Source organism: Brassica napus, chromosome C3 (genome assembly GCF_020379485.1).
Source record: "Brassica napus cultivar Da-Ae chromosome C3, Da-Ae, whole genome shotgun sequence".
NCBI classification, from domain to species: Eukaryota; Viridiplantae; Streptophyta; class Magnoliopsida; order Brassicales; family Brassicaceae; genus Brassica; species Brassica napus.
Window position 1 is genome coordinate 944,161 of NC_063446.1, and position 17,918 is coordinate 962,078.

At 38.7% G+C, this 17,918-nt stretch overlaps 4 protein-coding genes across 4 annotated transcripts; 1 reads left to right on the plus strand and 3 right to left on the minus strand.

The window, feature by feature from the left end:
* Positions 1–81: 81 nt before the first annotated feature.
* On the plus strand, positions 82–2,217 carry LOC106428227 (pentatricopeptide repeat-containing protein At5g04780, mitochondrial-like). The gene has a single exon (XM_048751803.1). It carries the CDS (start codon positions 313–315, stop codon positions 2,188–2,190), a length of 1,878 nt encoding a protein of 625 aa, XP_048607760.1. The 5' UTR covers positions 82–312; the 3' UTR covers positions 2,191–2,217.
* LOC111204244 lies at positions 2,203–8,871 on the minus strand. Its single transcript, XM_022698519.2, has 7 exons — positions 8,734–8,871; positions 8,478–8,589; positions 8,039–8,122; positions 2,940–2,979; positions 2,793–2,861; positions 2,570–2,679; positions 2,203–2,479 (listed from the first exon to the last, which is right to left on the minus strand). The coding sequence occupies exons 1-7, from the start codon at positions 8,762–8,764 to the stop codon at positions 2,341–2,343; spliced, it is 585 nt and encodes a 194-aa protein (XP_022554240.1). The 5' UTR covers positions 8,765–8,871; the 3' UTR covers positions 2,203–2,340.
* Positions 8,872–11,070: 2,199 nt separating this feature from the next.
* On the minus strand, positions 11,071–12,632 carry LOC106358541 (vacuolar protein sorting-associated protein 60.2). Its single transcript, XM_013798359.3, has 6 exons — positions 12,400–12,632; positions 12,114–12,265; positions 11,937–12,030; positions 11,755–11,826; positions 11,566–11,677; positions 11,071–11,462 (listed from the first exon to the last, which is right to left on the minus strand). Exons 1-6 carry the CDS (start codon positions 12,466–12,468, stop codon positions 11,245–11,247), a joined length of 717 nt encoding a protein of 238 aa, XP_013653813.1. The 5' UTR covers positions 12,469–12,632; the 3' UTR covers positions 11,071–11,244.
* A 557-nt stretch (positions 12,633–13,189) lies between these two features.
* On the minus strand, positions 13,190–16,134 carry LOC106358540 (calcium-dependent protein kinase 1-like). Its single transcript, XM_013798358.3, has 7 exons — positions 14,785–16,134; positions 14,520–14,663; positions 14,284–14,436; positions 14,097–14,212; positions 13,832–13,999; positions 13,531–13,755; positions 13,190–13,443 (listed from the first exon to the last, which is right to left on the minus strand). The coding sequence occupies exons 1-7, from the start codon at positions 15,638–15,640 to the stop codon at positions 13,321–13,323; spliced, it is 1,785 nt and encodes a 594-aa protein (XP_013653812.1). The 5' UTR covers positions 15,641–16,134; the 3' UTR covers positions 13,190–13,320.
* Positions 16,135–17,918: the final 1,784 nt, after the last annotated feature.

Below are 17,918 nucleotides of genomic sequence, written 5' to 3' on the forward strand. Positions count from 1 at the left end.
TGTTTCTCATACTGACTCAATGTTTTGATCGAAATGAAAAGATTTAAACTAAAATGTTAAATAATTAATTTATATATGAACATTTATAATTTTTAGTAGAGTATTAAAGGGATTGAAATGCTTTTATCTTTTTTTGAGGAGAAATTAAAATTTTATTTTTCACCAAAAATCTGTATCACAATCTGAGAAAGAGGGTCTAATAGGGTCTCAGCTTAACATTATTGATTTAGAATTGGGCCTGTTCGTGGATAAAACACCTTTTTAATCTATCTTCTCAGTCTCAAACTAAGGAAGAACCTACTTGGGTTCACGATGAACTTATGCAAAATCTTACCCAGAAGAATCCATGCGTGTTCTCTTTCTCGAAATCTCTCTGTATTGGTTACTTATGAGCAGGATGATTGTACACTAGACCGATATAACGATGAGTTTGCGAATCGCAACGTGGTTCAAGCTTCAGACTTAATCCGAATTTTGCAGCTTTGTGCTAGAAATGGAGACGTTCTGGAAGCCAAAGCTTGCCATGGGAAGATTATCCGTCTTGAGATGCATGAAGATGTTATTTCTCTGTCGAATGTTCTTATCAACTCTTATTCCAAATGTGGCTTTGTGGAGCTTGCACGCAAGGTGTTCGATGGAATGCGCGAAAGAAGCTTGGTGTCTTGGAACACTATGATTGGTTTGTATACACGGAACAAAATGGAGTCAGAAGCATTGAATATGTTCTCGGAGATGCGGAAAGATGGAGTTGAGTTTAGCGAATTCACGATCTCTAGTGTTCTTTCCGCTTGTGGTGGAGTGAACTGCGATGCCTTGGAATGCAAGCAACTGCATTGTTTATCACTCAAAGCGTGTCTCGACACGCACGTGTACGTTGGAACTGCTTTGCTTGATCTCTATGCGAAATGCGGGATGATCAAAGACGCTGTACATGTTTTCGAGTTTATGCGGGAGAAAACCTCAGTTACATGGAGTTCTATGGTAGCAGGTTATGTTCAGAACAAAAGTTACGAAGAGGCTCTGCTTCTTTACCGTCGAGGTCAGAGAATGAGCCTAGAGCAGAACCAGTTCACGTTATCTTCGGTAATCTTCGCTTGCTCGAATCTGGCTGCTTTAATAGAAGGGAAACATATGCATGCTGTTATACATAAGACAGGGTATGCTTCTAATGTCTTTGTTGCGTCCTCTGTTGTTGATATGTATGCTAAATGCGGAAGCTTGAGAGAGTCTTATATCATCTTCTCAGAAGTGGGAGAGAATAAGAATATTGAGCTTTGGAACACGATTATCTCCGGGTTCGCAAAGCATGCTCGTCCAAAGGAAGTGATGATCTTGTTTGAGAAGATGCAGCAAGATGGGATGCGACCGAACGAGGTTACTTTTAGCTCCTTGTTATCTGTTTGTGCTCATACGGGTTTGGTGGAGGAAGGAAGGAGGTTTTTCAGATTCATGAGAAGTAAGTACGGTGTATCTCCGAATGTGGTTCATTACTCTTGTATGGTTGATGTTCTTGGTCGTGCTGGACTGTTGTCCGAAGCGTATGAGTTGATAAAGTCTATTCCTTTTGATCCCACTGCTTCCATATGGGGCTCTCTTCTTGCTTCTTGTCGAGTCTACAAGAATCTTGAGCTGGCAGAGGTTGCAGCTGAGAAACTATTCGAGTTAGAGCCAGAGAATGCGGGTAATCACGTCTTGCTATCCAACATATACGCAGCAAATAATCACTGGGAGGACATTGTCAAATCAAGAAAGCTTCTCAGAGACAGCGAAGTAAGGAAAGTGAGAGGAAAAAGCTGGATTGAGATCAAGGACAAGGTCCACGTTTTCAGCGTTGGAGAGAGCGGTCATTCTAGAATCCGTGAGATCTGTTTGAAGCTAGACAGTCTGGTAATCGAACTGAGGAAGTTTGGATATAAACCAAGAGTAGAACATGAGCTGCACGACGTGGAGGAGAGGAAGAAAGAGGAGCTTCTGATGCAGCACAGCGAGAAGCTGGCTTTGGTTTTTGGTCTAATGTGTTTGCCAGAGGGCTCTAGTGTTAGGATCATGAAGAACCTGAGGATCTGTGTGGACTGTCATGAGTTCATGAAGGCTGCATCGATGGCTACTAGAAGATTTATCATTGTTAGAGATGTTAATAGGTTTCACCATTTCAGTGATGGTCTATGTTCTTGTGGAGAGTTTTGGTGACTAATATAACAATCACACGTTAACATATTGCATATATAAAACTAAACCGAAACCAAACCAAACCAAACAGATAGAAGGAGTGTTTTGAGGAGCCTAGACACTATATAATATAATTATAACTGTTTTTGTTCCTGATGAATCTCTCCTTGTTCAACGGGAGTCAGGATCTTTACCAAAACCCATCATGGCATGAGTAGCTAGCATCATGCCTCTGCGACCCATCTCCATAAACCGACCGACTAATGGGAAGCTAACCGTGTCTCTGTTCCTCAGAGGTTTCTTGTCCCACCTTATAACATCAATTACCCAAGAATCAGTTTAAATGAAATGACACAAAGGATAAAGAGAAAAGGGATGGGGAGTTAGTAGTTATTATTACCAGTCTTCGTGTCGGACAATCTTCCCATTCTCGACATAGAGTTTGATGAGAGAGGTCATGTCTATGTCCTTTCCCATGATCTTGTAGTGTTGTTTGTTGTCTATTAGTATCTGTTTTTTTATTCCATAAGTTGTTTCTTATAGTTAGATAATGAAAAAGTTACCCTTAAAGATCAGATTATAGTAGTAACGAGGGGTAGGCTAAAACAAGAAGAGTCTCTAACCTCTTTCTTCCCCGGTGCGATATCATTTTCTTGAACGTGGTATTCAACTATCTTCGACTCACCAAAAAACTGTAAGGGGAAATATGGTGTGAGATTGAGTAGTAGTACCATCATCATAGTAGTAAAGAATGGAGTGAGATTATATACCTTAGAGAGTGAATAAAATGCTGATTTGATTTGCTTCACCCTGTAAAGCCGAGGGCAGAAGATGAAATTTCATAGTAAGGAATATGAAGGTATCAGTAGGATGAGCAGATTGTTGACTTAAGCTTGAAGTTAACTTAGGCTACAAGCTATCCTAATGAGTTTAGGAAAAGTTACTTATATGTTTCCTAATGAGTTTAGGAAATTAGAATCAATATATAAGGAGATACTATGATAACTTATGAGTCGGGAGCTTTAGTTTTTTTGAGATTACTTTTCTAAAGCTTTGAGTGATTAATAAAGAGATTTGAGTTCTTGAGTTTGTGTTCGTTGAGTTACGATTACAAGTTTGATTTCAATAATTGGTATCAGAGCATCAAATTGAAATCGAACTCGCATGAGAGACTAACAACATGGGAGACTTGACGGTGACCACTACTAAACCGAAGGAGAGTAGTTCTTCGGCGGTTAAGTGTCTGATGCTTACCACAACCAACTACACGGTATGGAGCATACAAATGCAAGTGGCGCTTAAGGTACATAAAGTTTGGGAATCTATCGATCCAGGCTCGGACGATGGAGACAAGAGTGATATGGCGAGAGCTCTTTTGTTCCAGTCAATACCGGAACATCTAATCCTACAAGTCGGCAATATCAGTACATCCAAAGAAGTATGGGAAGCAATTAAGTCGAGACATGTGGGAGCAGACAGGGTTCGGGAAGCACGTCTACAAACTTTAATGGATGAGTTTAGTCGAATGAGGATGAAGGAAACAGATACCATTGATGATTTTTCTGGAAAGCTCGCAGAAATATCTTCAAAGTCTTCAGCCTTGGGAGAGGTTATTGAAGAATCCAAGCTTGTGAAGAAATTTCTCCAGAGCCTTCCTCGTACGAAGTTCATACATATCACTGCTGCGCTTGAACAATTCCTTGACCTAAATACTATAAGCTTCGAAGATATTGTTGGACGGTTGAAGGCTTATGAAGAGAGAATTCAAGTTGAAGAACAACAAGATGATCAAGGGAAACTTTTGCAGTTTCTGTTGCAGCCATAAACTCAGCCTCGCATGAAGATAATGCAGACAGTGTCCTGTTTTTGTGAGCACCAAGTAACAGGGCATTCATTAAGGTAAAAAATGTGTCCCGTTGTGCTCCTTCCATCATCAGGATCTACATTATAACTACTGTCACTGTAGCCTATCAGTCCTCTCTTGCTATCACGTCTGTAATACAGTCCAAGAGCGCATGATCCTCGCAGATATCGGAGCACTTGTTTGAGAGCCACGCCATGTGACTCCTTAGGCGAATGCATATAACGACTAAGCACTCCCACGCAATGACTTAGATCAGGTCGAGTATGAATCAGATATCGTAGACATCCAATTTTTCTCCGAAAATCCTTCTCATTGATCTCTTCTTCTTGTGGAGCTTTTGATAACTTCAGACTTGGGTCCATGGGAATATGAACCAGATTGCAGTCACTCATCCCTGCTTCCTCCAATATCTTACTCGCATACCTCTCTTGATGCAAGATTATACCACCTTTTAGCTGAGTTACTTCAATACCAAGGTAGTAACTAAGCTTACCAAGATCACTCATCTCAAATTTCGTTGCCATCTCATCCTTACAGTCTTGAATAACGTCTAAGCTCGAACCTGTAACTAGCAAATCATCCACATAGACTGCAACCAGTAAAACACTCCCCTTTGATTCTTTTCTAAACAACGACGGCTCCTTGTAGCACTTGGAGAAGTTTAATTCCTTAAGAATCCCCTTTAGCTTGATGTTCCAAGCTCTAGGTGCTTGTCTCAAGCCATAGAGAGCTTTATGTAGATTGTACACCTTGTTCTCACTCCCTTTGATCTTAAAGCCCTCTGGTTGTGAAACGTAAACTTCTTCACTTAAATCTCCATGAAGAAACGCCGTTTTAACATCTAGATGGTGGATCTCCCATCCATTAGACGCGACTAACGCAATGATAACTCGGACCGTCTCTATTCTTGCTACTGGAACAAATACTTCTTCAAAATCGACACCATGCCGCTGCACATAGCCCTTTGCGACAAGCCTGGCTTTGTATTTGATTATACTCCCATCTGCATTGCGTTTTATTTTAAAAATCCACTTCAAACCAATCGCTTTACAACCACAAGGAAGTTCAACTAGAGTCCACGTCTTGTTTTTCTTTATGGAGGAAATCTCATCCTCGCAAGCGTCTCTCCAGACTTTATCTCTCTTTGCTTCATTCCAATCCCATGGTTCTTCATTAATCAAGAGTAGTATCCTCTCGGTTTCAGCTTCTTCGGCCAATAAGACATAATCCTCGAGGTATCTAGGTCTTGTGGTTAACCTCGTCGATCTTCTCAACTCGGTTGGAGACTCCGTATCATCTTCTTCTTCGCTACAAACATCTTCAAACTCGCATTCATTGTCTCCATCTTGTTCGCCACCATTACCCTCATCGCTTGCATTCCTCTGTTCTTCTTCTTCAAGTGGGGGTTCTTTATCTCCATAAGAAGGGAATGCAAGTGTTTCTTTTTCATTGCTTACTGTTTTTCCTTTCTTATTCCAATTCCAGCTTTTGTGTTCATCGAACACTACATCTCGGCTTACTATCACCTTGCCCGCCTTTGGATCATATAGCCGATAAGCTTTGGATCCTAGTTCAGTTCCAAGATGAACCAGTGCTCGCGATCTATCATCCAGTTTCCTGAGATGTGGCGTGTCATTCTTGGCGTAGCAGACACAGCCGAAGACACGAAGATGCTCCACGTTTGGCTTCTTGCTTCTATAGCTTTCATAAGGCGTCTGGTCACTCAAGCTTCGTGTCGTGACTCTGTTTATAAGATACGTCGAGTGTCTTACTGCTTCTCCCCAGAGATAGTTTGGTATGCTCATATGCTTCATTATACTCCGAGTCATCTCCATTAGAGTTCGGTTTCGTCTCTCAACGACTCCGTTTTGTTGTGGTGAGTAGGGTGCGGTTAGATGTCGTTGTATCCCATTGCTGTCGCAGAAAGCCTGAAACTCGTGTGAGGTGAACTCACCACCTCTGTCTGTTCGTAAGGTTTTTTGATCTTTGATCCAGTTTCTTTCTCAACAATCTTCTTGAATCTCTTAAACTTCTCAAACGCTTCACTCTTCTCTGCCATGAGAATTGACCACATGTAGCGTGTATGATCATCAATCAAAACGAAAATATATTTCTTTCGAGCTGCTGTCGATGGAGTTATAGGTCCACAAAGGTCTGCATGGATCAACTCAAGAGCATGAGAGGCTCGATAAGTTGCAGTCTTTGGAAACGACTTTCTTATTTGCTTTCCCAACAAGCATGACGTGCAGGTTTTCTTCTCGACCTCCATGTTAGGTATTCCTCCAACCACTTCCTTGTTTATCATTGATCTCATGGTATCGAGACCGAGATGTCCAAGTCTTGCGTGCCAGATTGTTGAATCAATGATCTTCTCGGCCTGGAAACATTTAACACTCCCAACCTCCATAACCACCTTATATAATCGATTTCTTGATCTGATCGACTTCACCAACAAGTTACCTTCTCGATCATATAACGTCAAGTAATCTTCTTTCATTCTAACATCACAACCTGATTCAGTTGCCTGTCCAAGACTTATGATATTGCGTCTCAAGTCTGGTATAAAGTATACATCAGTTAGGATCTTTCGCTTCCCATCTTTTGTTATGAATAGAATTGATCCTTTCCCTTTTATTTCAATACGAGAATCATCACCAAATCTCACTTGTCCTGTTATCTTCTCGTTTAGTTTTTCAAAGTAGTTGCGATTACCGGTCATATGATTACTTGCACCATTATCCAAGTACCACACATTGTCGCTCTCCGAGTATGGCTCAAATCTGCTTGGTGTGACGTTCTCTTCATTGAGAAAGACTATCTCATCCATCATTAGTTCCTCTGCTTCATGTGTGCTATCATTATCATTCTCGTGTCTCCTGCAGCTTAAGCTTAAGATCAGGGCAGTCGTATACATAGTGACCAGTTTTATCACAACGATAACACACTACTCTGGATGCATCTCTTCCTTGCGTCCAATTTCGTTGATTGTTGTAACCATTGTAACCACGTCCTCTTCCTCTGTTTCCAAAACGACCTCCTCGTCTTCCTCTTCCTCTACCATTGTTATCGAAACCACTCTGAGAGTTTCCTCTACCATAGCTGTCTTGTTGTGGTTGAGAGTCCATATTGGCATACAAAAGTTTCCCTTGATCATCTTGTTGTTCTTCAACTTGAATTCTCTCTTCATAAGCCTTCAACCGTCCAACAATATCTTCATGCGCTCTTGGACTGTATTACAGACGTGATAGCAAGAGAGGACTGATAGGCTACAGTGACAGTAGTTATAATGTAGATCCTGATGATGGAAGAAGCACAACGGGACACATTTTTTACCTCAATGAATGCCCTGTTACTTGGTGCTCACAAAAACAGGACACTGTCGCATTATCTTCATGCGAGGCTGAGTTTATGTCTGCAACAGAAACTGCAAAGCAAGAGTTATGGCTTCAGGAGTTGCTGGAAGAAATAACAGATAAGGATACGAGCAAGGCAGTGATTCAGATAGACAATAAATCTGCCATTGCTCTTACCAAAAACCCGGTGTTTCATGGAAGAAGTAAGCACATACACAAGAGGTATCATTTTATTAGAGAATGTGTTGAAGAAGGCCTCGTGGATGTTGAGTTTGTCGCCGGTAAGGAACAGAAGGCAGACATTTTTACTAAATCACTTGGGAGAATCAAATTCAAAGAGATGAGAGATCTCATTGGAGTTCAAGATATGAAGAATGGAGATTTCAAGCTTATGGGGGAGAATGTTGACTTAAGCTTGAAGTTAACTTAGGCTACAAGCTATCCTAATGAGTTTAGGAAAAGTTACTTATATGTTTCCTAATGAGTTTAGGAAATTAGAATCAATATATAAGGAGATACTATGATAACTTATGAGTCGGGAGCTTTAGTTTTTTTGAGATTACTTTTCTAAAGCTTTGAGTGATTAATAAAGAGATTTGAGTTCTTGTGTTCGTTGAGTTACGATTACAAGTTTGATTTCAATACAGATTACCCTTGAGCATGTGTAAGAGGGTCCTCAAACGAAGCATTTGGTGCGTACATGTCAAAGTCGTTGGCTTTTGCGCTAGCCCCATACCTGTAAAATCCCACAACTCTCTGCGTTAAGACATCAGAATCAAATTCAACACACAACTCAAAAATGCCATGAAAAAGTCTAGTAGCATCACAATCTACAAACTCCAAGTTCATACAGTGTGCTATGTTTTCTTATGGAAAACAAACTTGTGATTTGCACTGTAATCAAATATGTGACTTGAGATGCAAGAAACAAGTATGAGGCGATTAATCGCAGTTATGAAGCAGCCATGCCTTAAAACTTACAAGTACCACTATAATCAAGTGGACTACCCAAATAAAAACATCAGAATCTGAACAAAATCGAGGAAAAAAAAATCAAACAGAAGGCATATAAAAAATAATATGGGGCTCACAAGTTGAGGATATGAGGCATGATTTGATCAGAGAATCGAGTTTGATTGAATTCACAAGCTCCTTTTCCCTCGAATTCCCTTGCCTGATCCGTCGCCGCAGCTCCAGTTTCACCTAGCAGGAACACAAAAACAGAGGATTTATTATTACATCAATAATCAGATCCAAGAGGAAGATGACGATCCATCAAAATAATCAGATCGTACAAGTAAAAAAAAATCTTAAGAAGGTTTCAGTAGGAATTACAATCGAACGAACCTGGACTCGGAAGATTATCGCCTTTCCCCATTTGATGTGTTTCAGAGATGTGAAAAAAATGAATTACGAAACTGAAGCGAGGGAAGTAATGTTAATTTGGTATGGCTCGTGGTGGGTTATCGTCCACGTGGCGCAACCATCTCCATATGTGCTTTTACTTTTGACCCTTTGATTATTCCAACCGGTTTGAACTTTTTATGAACCGTCATGGTAACTGAATCGCTTTTGCAACTTGAAAATTACGTGTTGTGTTCAGTTTCATGAGTTTCTTTCTTAAAACAAAAGATTAAATTCTATAAAAATACATCAACTAAATTTCGTTAAAACATTTTACCACTCAAATTTTTCTATCGTGGGATATAATATTTCAATTTATTAACTTTTAAAACTATAGTATAACCTCTATAAATTAATACTCGATAAATTAATAATCTCTATAAATTAATAAATTTTGTTGGGCCAGTTCAAAATTTGACACAAATCGATAAAATAATAAGATAATAGTTTTTTAGAAAATTCTTTGTAAATATATTGTCTCATTAAAATCATAAATCAATAATTTATATATATATATATATACATATTTTATATAAATAAGAACATATTACTATATTATTTTTTATATTCTCAATGGAATTATCTTTATATTTTCTTTAACACTTAATATATTTTTAATGAGATTTAGTAATATTATATCTAAAACCAAATTTAAGTTATATGCAATATATATTATATACACCAAATAATATAATATAATTAATATAAATGTAAAATTTCATAAAATAACAATTAATGTCTATACACTAGAATCAAATAATCTTTTTACCTTAGAATAAATATATATTAAAATAGGAAATCTAAATAAAGAAATTTTTATAAATTAATATCTCTATAAATTAATAAAATTTCAAAGTTCCAACATTGTTAATTTATAGAGGTTCCATTGTATGTTTATTTTAATACTAAAACTTTTTATTATCGAATTTAATACTTCAACTAATTATTTTGTTTATTTTAATACACTAACTTTTAAAACTATGTTTACTTTAATATTCCGTCATTTCTTACTTCTTGCCCATTACATAATCTTGATGCATTCTTGGTGTGACACACGCTTTCTCTCTATGCTTCTACATCACTTTCTTCAACTTCACCAATTTCTCATTTATCACTAAGACATTTCCCGCATTATGCTATAAAAGCATATCACTACATGTTCTAGGAAGTTCTTAATGATAAATGAGGGGTTGCACGTAAGGGTTAAATAAGTTGGTTTAATGGTTAAAGAGAGAAAAGATACAAGAATCGTATTGGTATCTACTATTGCAACGGTAACCAAAATAGATCTCTGCTATAAACGCCTGCCCTTTGCAGGAAAGAGCAAAATCTTTGTAATCAAAATAGGATACATCAGTATGTTGATAACAAAGATTTTGCCCCTTGTCTCTCCCTCTTCCGACAAAGGGCTTCGTTTATAGCCGAAATCTATTTTTGTTTACCAGAACTTCCATATCTTGTGTTTACCCTCTGGATTTGTAGTTAGTGATGGGTTTGTTCTGGCTACATTGGCAAATACGTAGATGATTAGTAGATGTGAGTATGTTCCACAAGTATGCCTTATAAATTTATATATATGTACAAAAATATTATACTCTATGTTAGAATCTCTGTGGGTGGATGAACGAGTTAGATGCATTGCACATCCATAGAACGTAATATGAAAAATCTTCCACATTGTATACTAAAAATCACAACTAACAGCAATATCGTACTTTAGGCGGTGCACGCGGATTTATTCGTGAGAGTTGCTTCACTTCTTCAGACACGTGCAACGCTGTCCTTGGAGAATAGCCAGATGAAGCAGCAGATGGCAATACTAAAGCAGGAGAAGCTCACAAGGGAAGGTAAATGAAAAAAAAAATGACATAAACCAAAACATTCTAAGGAATGTCTGAAACAGATATTGAAATCGATCTACTGATTCTCCTTGTACCAAATAATATTCACTATATAGGTGAATACCGGTTACTAAAGAAGGAAGCTCAGAGATTCAAGTCCGGATTTAGAAACTTTGGGAGCAATAACAACAACAATAAGAGGCTGGTCAGGTCTTATTCTGGTGGTTCAAATATACGTACAAGGTCAAGTTCTTCTCACTTGGACTGGAACTTGCTTGATCTGACCAAACTCAATATTAACTAAAGACAAGAACCTCTCCCAAGAAGACTAACGGTTTCTATGTTTGTAAAAAAAAAAAGGACTAATATCTCACTTCCTGTTTGGGGTTTAACGTAATAGTCTAGTGTTAACCCATTTGCCATGGAAGACTCGGTCAACTTGATTCTAGAAGCTATCATCAATCTGATGAATGTTGATCCAAGGTTTATGCACAAAACGTATGATTACATGAGAAAGGGAATTATAAAAATCTTAGTAGACTTTCACAAGTGAAATCGCTTGGAGATGAATGTTTGAGTGCACACAAAACTAAAGTGTGTGGAAACGGTGGGTTTATCCCCGGAGTGAAGCACGTGGTACCGCAGGTAATCCCCATTCATCCTCAGCCTGAGCTCGGCCAGGTTGAGCTCCTGTTGTTTGCGTCCTCCCGGTTGGTGGTGGAGGCAAGTCAAGCCCTTCATCAAGATCCGGTTCCGTATCGGGCTGGAGATAGGAAGGTACACCGTCTGCTTCAGTCTCGTTTCCCATGTCAGCTTCAAGAGCATCAAGCTCTACATTCACAAACACACATGGCAATAAGTTTCTACCGACTCTCACAAGCAGCAGCAGCAGCAGCAGCATCAGAGAGTAGAATTCAGTGAAGAAAATACTTACCGCCCATGAGGTCATCTTCATCAATGTCATCAGGAACATTGTAGCTCCTACCAAGCGTCTCTTGAATTTCGGAACTCACATCCATCAAGTCCATCATCTCGTCTTGTAGATTCTGTTGTGATACAATAAACAATCCAACGATCAAAAGGAAGCGAGAGTTTGAGTAACAAAAAAAACACAGAAACGTACATCAATGTCTTGAATCTTGACGGTTTTCATCATTCCTTTCAACTCCTTGTTAGCAGACTTCAAGGCTGTCATCTGCAATTAGGCAAAGATTCTCAAAAGATTTATCCAAATTCATGTACATAAAAAGCATCAATCAAAAAAAAACACATGAGATATAAGTATAGAAGTAAGGAGATAGATACAGTTTGTTGAGCATCTTTGAGGCCTTCAGCAGCAAAAGAAACTTGATCAAGGTTGAAAGTCTGATTATAAAGCATGTCACGTTGTCCTTCATACCTTAATCACAAAAAAAAAAATCATGATTATTAATTAAACCATTTTGAAAGAAGCATGAACAAGGATGATCTCATCTCTCATACATTTTCTTTTGCTTGAGAACTCGCATAGCACGAGCTTTGATAGCTTCCTGAGCAGGACCAGGGCGTGTCCTTTTGATCTGGTCCTTGTATTTGCAGAGCTCAGCGTCAAGCCTCTTCACCTTATCTTCAACTGATTCGCCTCTTTTATTGATCTGAAAAAAAAACAACAATAAGGAAGGAATTAACTATAAATCGAAGAAGGCCTAATCATTCTACATTCCTCTAACGATTGCGTGACGCAAGAATCGAACTAGTAAAAGAGAAATCTAAAAAGGAGAAAGCAAACCCGATCAGAGGCATCTTGGATGGAAGGTGGAGGCTCTTTGTTGTTCTTCGCACCGAATATTCTCTTCATCCTTCAAATAAGATTCCACTCTGCGAAGAACGGCCGATTGATACAAAGAGACACCAAGAGACTTGTCCTAAAGCTCGAGAATCTGGAGGAGCTTTTTTTGCCTTGCAAGAATTCCGTATTTATCGATTTTCTCCCAAAAGAAAAGTTATTTATATCTCTTTTTTTTTTGTTGGGTCAATTCACCTTTATCTCTACTTTTTTTTTTTATAATTAAAAATTTACCAAAAATATTAAGAAAAATCATAATACTCGAGAGAAAACGAGTAATGAGACTTTGAAAATTTCAATTGCTGCTGTAGCGTAGAAAAGTTTACGCCTAGCACCATCTCCAACCTCGCTGAAAAAAAAAAAAAACTGCAAAATTGAGTAAAAAATACAGTCATAAACAAACAAAAAAAGACATTACTTTATATATGCAGTAATGCTTTTTTTATTTGTTCATGACTGCATTTTCTACTCTATTTTACAGTTTTTTTTTGCAGTGGGGTCGGAGATGCTCTAAATAGTCTTTCAACTCTTCATAATTTTTTTTTTTTTTTTTTTTTGCATTAGTCGTTGTTGAACAGCTCTTGGTTCTTGGCAAAATCTCTGTCATGAAACTTATTGAAAATCCAGTAGTGTAAATGGTTTCTTTCTTTTATAAAGGTTTAGAAGATTCTACTTTCTCTTGTTTCCTAAAGGTTTTAAATTATTCTACTTCCTAAACAATTGCACCGATGGAAGTTGGAACCAATCAAGTTTCCAAACACAAGTCTTTAAGACAATTTTCTCATTCAAAAGATTTGAGAATCTTGGCTTGTGCATCACAAGAAACTCTTGTTTTTGTCTTTTGGTTTTGTAACAGATTGAAACTCAGAGTTTAAGAGCAATGCTAAAGCTTTTCTCTAGTCCTCCCATCTTCACTGGACCTCCTCCTCCTGCAATGCTTCCCTTTTGCATCATCGCCACAAACTCGTTATAGTCTATTCTCCCGTCCTGCACAAAACAACAATTCAATATCCTCAACATTCTCATCATTTATAACCAAAAATACTCTTAACAAGATTTTCAAAGGAGCTTTACATTGTCTTGATCGACATCACTCATCATTTCTTCTATCCGAACATCCTCAACACCAAACTCCTCACAAGCTTGTTGTAACTCGTCCGGTGTTATATAACCGCTCCCATCTTTGTCAAAGTACGTAAACGCTGCAAACAAATGGTCCTCTCTCTCTATTTTGTTTAGATGCAACGTCGCCGCTATGAACTCTTTGTAGTCTATCGTTCCACTGTTGTCCACATCCGCCTAAAAAAATTCACATCCACATCGTTCATAACCATAGTTAACAAACTAGCAAGGGGCTGGGTTGGTGATAACTCACAGCTTGCATCAAGTCGAGAATCTCAGACTCTTTGAGATTAGCACCTACTCGTTTTAGTCCTGCTTTCAGTTCTTCGAACGTTATCTGACCGCTCTTGTCCGCATCTATCATATTAAACATTTCTTTCAACCCTGCTATTTCTTCTTCAGACAAGCTCTCAGCAATCACCTATACAACAAGGAGGAATAAAAAGAGATCAAACTTAGCCTTTTGCATTGTCTCTTTCCTTACCACACATAACAAAGAAGAAGAGAATCCCACTTACTCTAAGAGCCATTTTCTTGAACTTGTTCATCGCGGAGAACTGCTTCATACGGCTCAGAACAGCAGAATCCAGAGGCTTGTCTGGAGCCACGCCGTCCACTTGTACCCATGGTTGACCTGTTCACAAGCAAAAACCTCATGAGAGAGATAGAGATACATTGTACAGGTTTCAGATGGAACTAACTTACATAGTACTTGGTGTGCAGTTAGTCTCTTCTTGGGATCCCTAACAAGCATTTTCCTCACCAAGTCTTTTGCGCTTTCAGATATGCTTGGCCAGGGATCTGATGAGAAGTCAAGATCACCATGGAGAACCTGTTCGAATATACCTTGTTCGGATTCTAAATGTACAGAAAAATAAAAAACAAAGAGGACAAGTGAGAGATGTTTTGTTTTTATAAATAAATATATAACACTTTCTTACCAGCCCAGAAAGGAGGAACTCCACTTAACAAAATGTACACAATCACTCCAGCACTCCACACATCAGCTTCAGGACCATACTGCTTCCTCAAAACTTCAGGAGCTACATAGTACGGACTACCAACAACATCTGTAAACACATCATCTGCCAAAGAGGAAGGATCAAAGATTAAAAAAATCTCGAAAAACGAATTAGCTCAACTGGAAATAACCCTGACCCCATTGTGTCAGAGGTCTCCAGTTCGAATGTTACAATGAATCCAAACCTGGTTTAAAGAACATAGACAATCCAAAATCAATAGTCTTCAACAGTGAATCCTCGTCTTTACTAACAAACAAAAAGTTCTCAGGCTTGAGGTCTCTATGCATAACACCAAGAGAATGACAAGCCTCCACAACACCAACAATAGTTCTCGTCAGCTCAGCGGCTTTCCTCTCAGTGTAATGACCCCTCTGGATAATCCTATCGAAAAGCTCGCCGCCCGCGCAGCACTCCATCACTAAGTGCACCGCCACAACGTCCTCGTACGCTCCTTTGATGGATATGACGTTCTGGTGACCGGACAAGTGGTGCATTATCTGAATCTCTCTTCTCACGTCTTCCACGTCCTCCTCGGTTAATAGCTTTCTTTTGGCGATGGACTTGCAGGCAAACTCCTTCCCTGTGGACTTCTCCACGCAGAGGAAAGTGGTTCCGAATTGGCCTTGTCCGAGTTTTCTTCCCAAGGAGTAGAACTCCTTGAAGTTTTCGGGTTTTCTTTGGAGCACTGACTCGGTCCTGAGGCCTGCGCTGGTCACTCTCTTCATGTGTTTGGGCTTCTTAGGCGGCTTAGCTGGAGTCTCCTCCTTGGTCTCCTCTGGCTTAGTCTCCTCTTGCGTTTCTAGCTTCCTTTCAGGCTGACTCTCTATCTCAATGTTAGTGCCACCTGGCTTTGGCATTGTGAGCTGTTCAGGAGGTTTGTTCAGGACTTCGCTAGGCAATGGAGAACGAAGCTCTCCTGAAACAGAATCTCCATTGCTCTGGGAAACCGAATCATCTGCATCATCTCTTGGCCGCCACATTGCAGCAGAAACAGAGTGAAGGAACCCATTTCTGCTTGGTCCAACACAAGTGTTACCCATAACACTTATACCTCAAAAAATAGCAATCAAGATCTGATTACAAAACAAATCTAATCTCATTGAAAGTCAAATCCTTTTCTATGCTGAGACATTCAAACATCAAACCTCGAAGTTAAGATCAAAAGGGTATTGGAAAGTTTGTGAATTGAAACGAATAAAGATAAGAGATGGATGCAATGAAACAAACACAGATAGTAGAAATCTCCCTTCAGACAAGAACAGGAAAAAAAAAAAAAAAAAAAAAAAAAAGAGAGATCTGGGGGGGAGTAAATGAAAAATAGAAGGATAGTTTAATAGCACTACACTTGCATAAACCGTAGGGACATTGTTAATTTAATTGGGAGAATAGGAGGGAGAGTCAAAGAACAGAAAAGACTAAACCAGTTTGAAAGACGCGTTTAGTTTTTTTTTTTTTCTCTGTGTATGATTTATCTATCAACCCGAGTTTTACGCTGCGGTTTGTCTTTGATTAATTTGTTCTTTCTTTCCAAAAGTCTCAACCTTTTCTTCAATCTTGGCAACTTCTAAAAAAGCAGCGGTAGTAGCCTCTCTCAAATCTCAAAAGCGTCTAATTGGGTTTCAATTTTTCAATAAGTATTACCTTTTTATTTTTGAACAACCAATAAGTATTACCATAAGCCATTTTTTTCCCCTTCAGTGGCAAGGCCCATGTGGACTTCACGAGAAAGAAAGATAGTAATTTCCCACGAGAAAGATGATAGTTTCTCATCCAATTAAAAGCATTGCGAGAAGAAAAAACCTTCCCATCATAGATTATGTCAAGTTCCGTATACATTCTTATCTTGTGACTTTGGTGTTCTAAACATATCATTACATCATGATCCTTACTCCTCGTTGCCTTTTGGACCGGTCCTAACGGAACGCTCAAGTGTCTGAAAAATCTAAACAAAGAAAAATAAGCTCTATTGTTTTCACTTGTCATGAGAAGATGGTAATCAGTATTCAAAAAGGCAGGTTTTGTGTGCAGTCCTCGATGATGCAAATCCAGTAACTTACTTTTGTAACGTTCTGAAGTGTGACAGCTTAAAGCTATACCAGTCGTCGGTTTAGTTATTTATGATTTACGTTTGGTTAAGCTGGTTTATTTCATTAACCGGTTTGTTGGTACAATCATACTATATGTACTGGTGATACGACCATTTTAGATAATTAATCAAAAACATAAACTTTATCTTCTTCCTTAAACTCTCTCTCTCTATCATCGTCATCATTCAACATCTATCATCACCATCATCACACGAATCCAGCATCTTCGAGATGATCTTTCTTCCCTTTTAAATCGTCTTCTAGACCTGTGTTCACTAATCTTCGGATCCTCGGTGTACACTAGTTTTACTGTCTCATGAAGATGATCACCATCCAGACTTGAATCAATTTTCATCGAGCGTGTAAGCTAAAGTATGCTCCGAGAAATTGCAAGAACAAAGGATCACTATCACACTTGTAGAAGCCGGTAAACCAGACTGACCTAAACGATATAATAAAAGCGAAGGTAAGGAAATAGACGAACGTAAAAAACGAATACAAGAACGATAAGAAAACGTATTCGCAAACAGACATGGAGTCGAGATATGATATATTTCTTTAACTCAAAATATTCGCTCCGAATATAGAGTCCCAGGATACAACCATGGCAGACGAATCACGCTTCACTCGTGATCGCCCTATCGAACTATAAACTATACGAAACATTCTCGTATTTATGACTTACGCTAAGGGATTTTTGCTGTTGGTTTCGATGTAAAGAAAAGTGAGAAATGAAGAGGAGGAGAGTCCGTATTAAAGAGGAGACGAGGAGCGGTTTTTCGAAACTGTTGCGAACGTTTTCCGAAAATCTTTCAAAGATCTCAGAGTGGAACATTGAGCAGATTTCTCCGCAAGTTTCTCTCTTGTTGACTCGTTCTAATCCATTTCGAACAGATAAACTTTGTATCATTTTTATACGAATTACATGTCGTTTACACACAAATGTCATGCTGTTTTTTAGAAATGAACTGGCAAAACGTTGAGGTTAAGTTGGTCCAAAACGAATCACACGCCGAGCCGGGTGGCGGCGCGCGTGGGAAGCTTTCTTTTCCTCTGAGCCGTTTAATCTCTCATGTCATAAAGACATATATATATTCCTCAAAATCAACTCTTCCTATCAATTTGAGATGTTGTTAAATTCATTTCATTAAAGCCAGCAAAGCTTTTTATAAGAACCGGTAGGTCCATTTCATTTTCACATTTGCCATATATTATTTGAGCCATTAGGCTT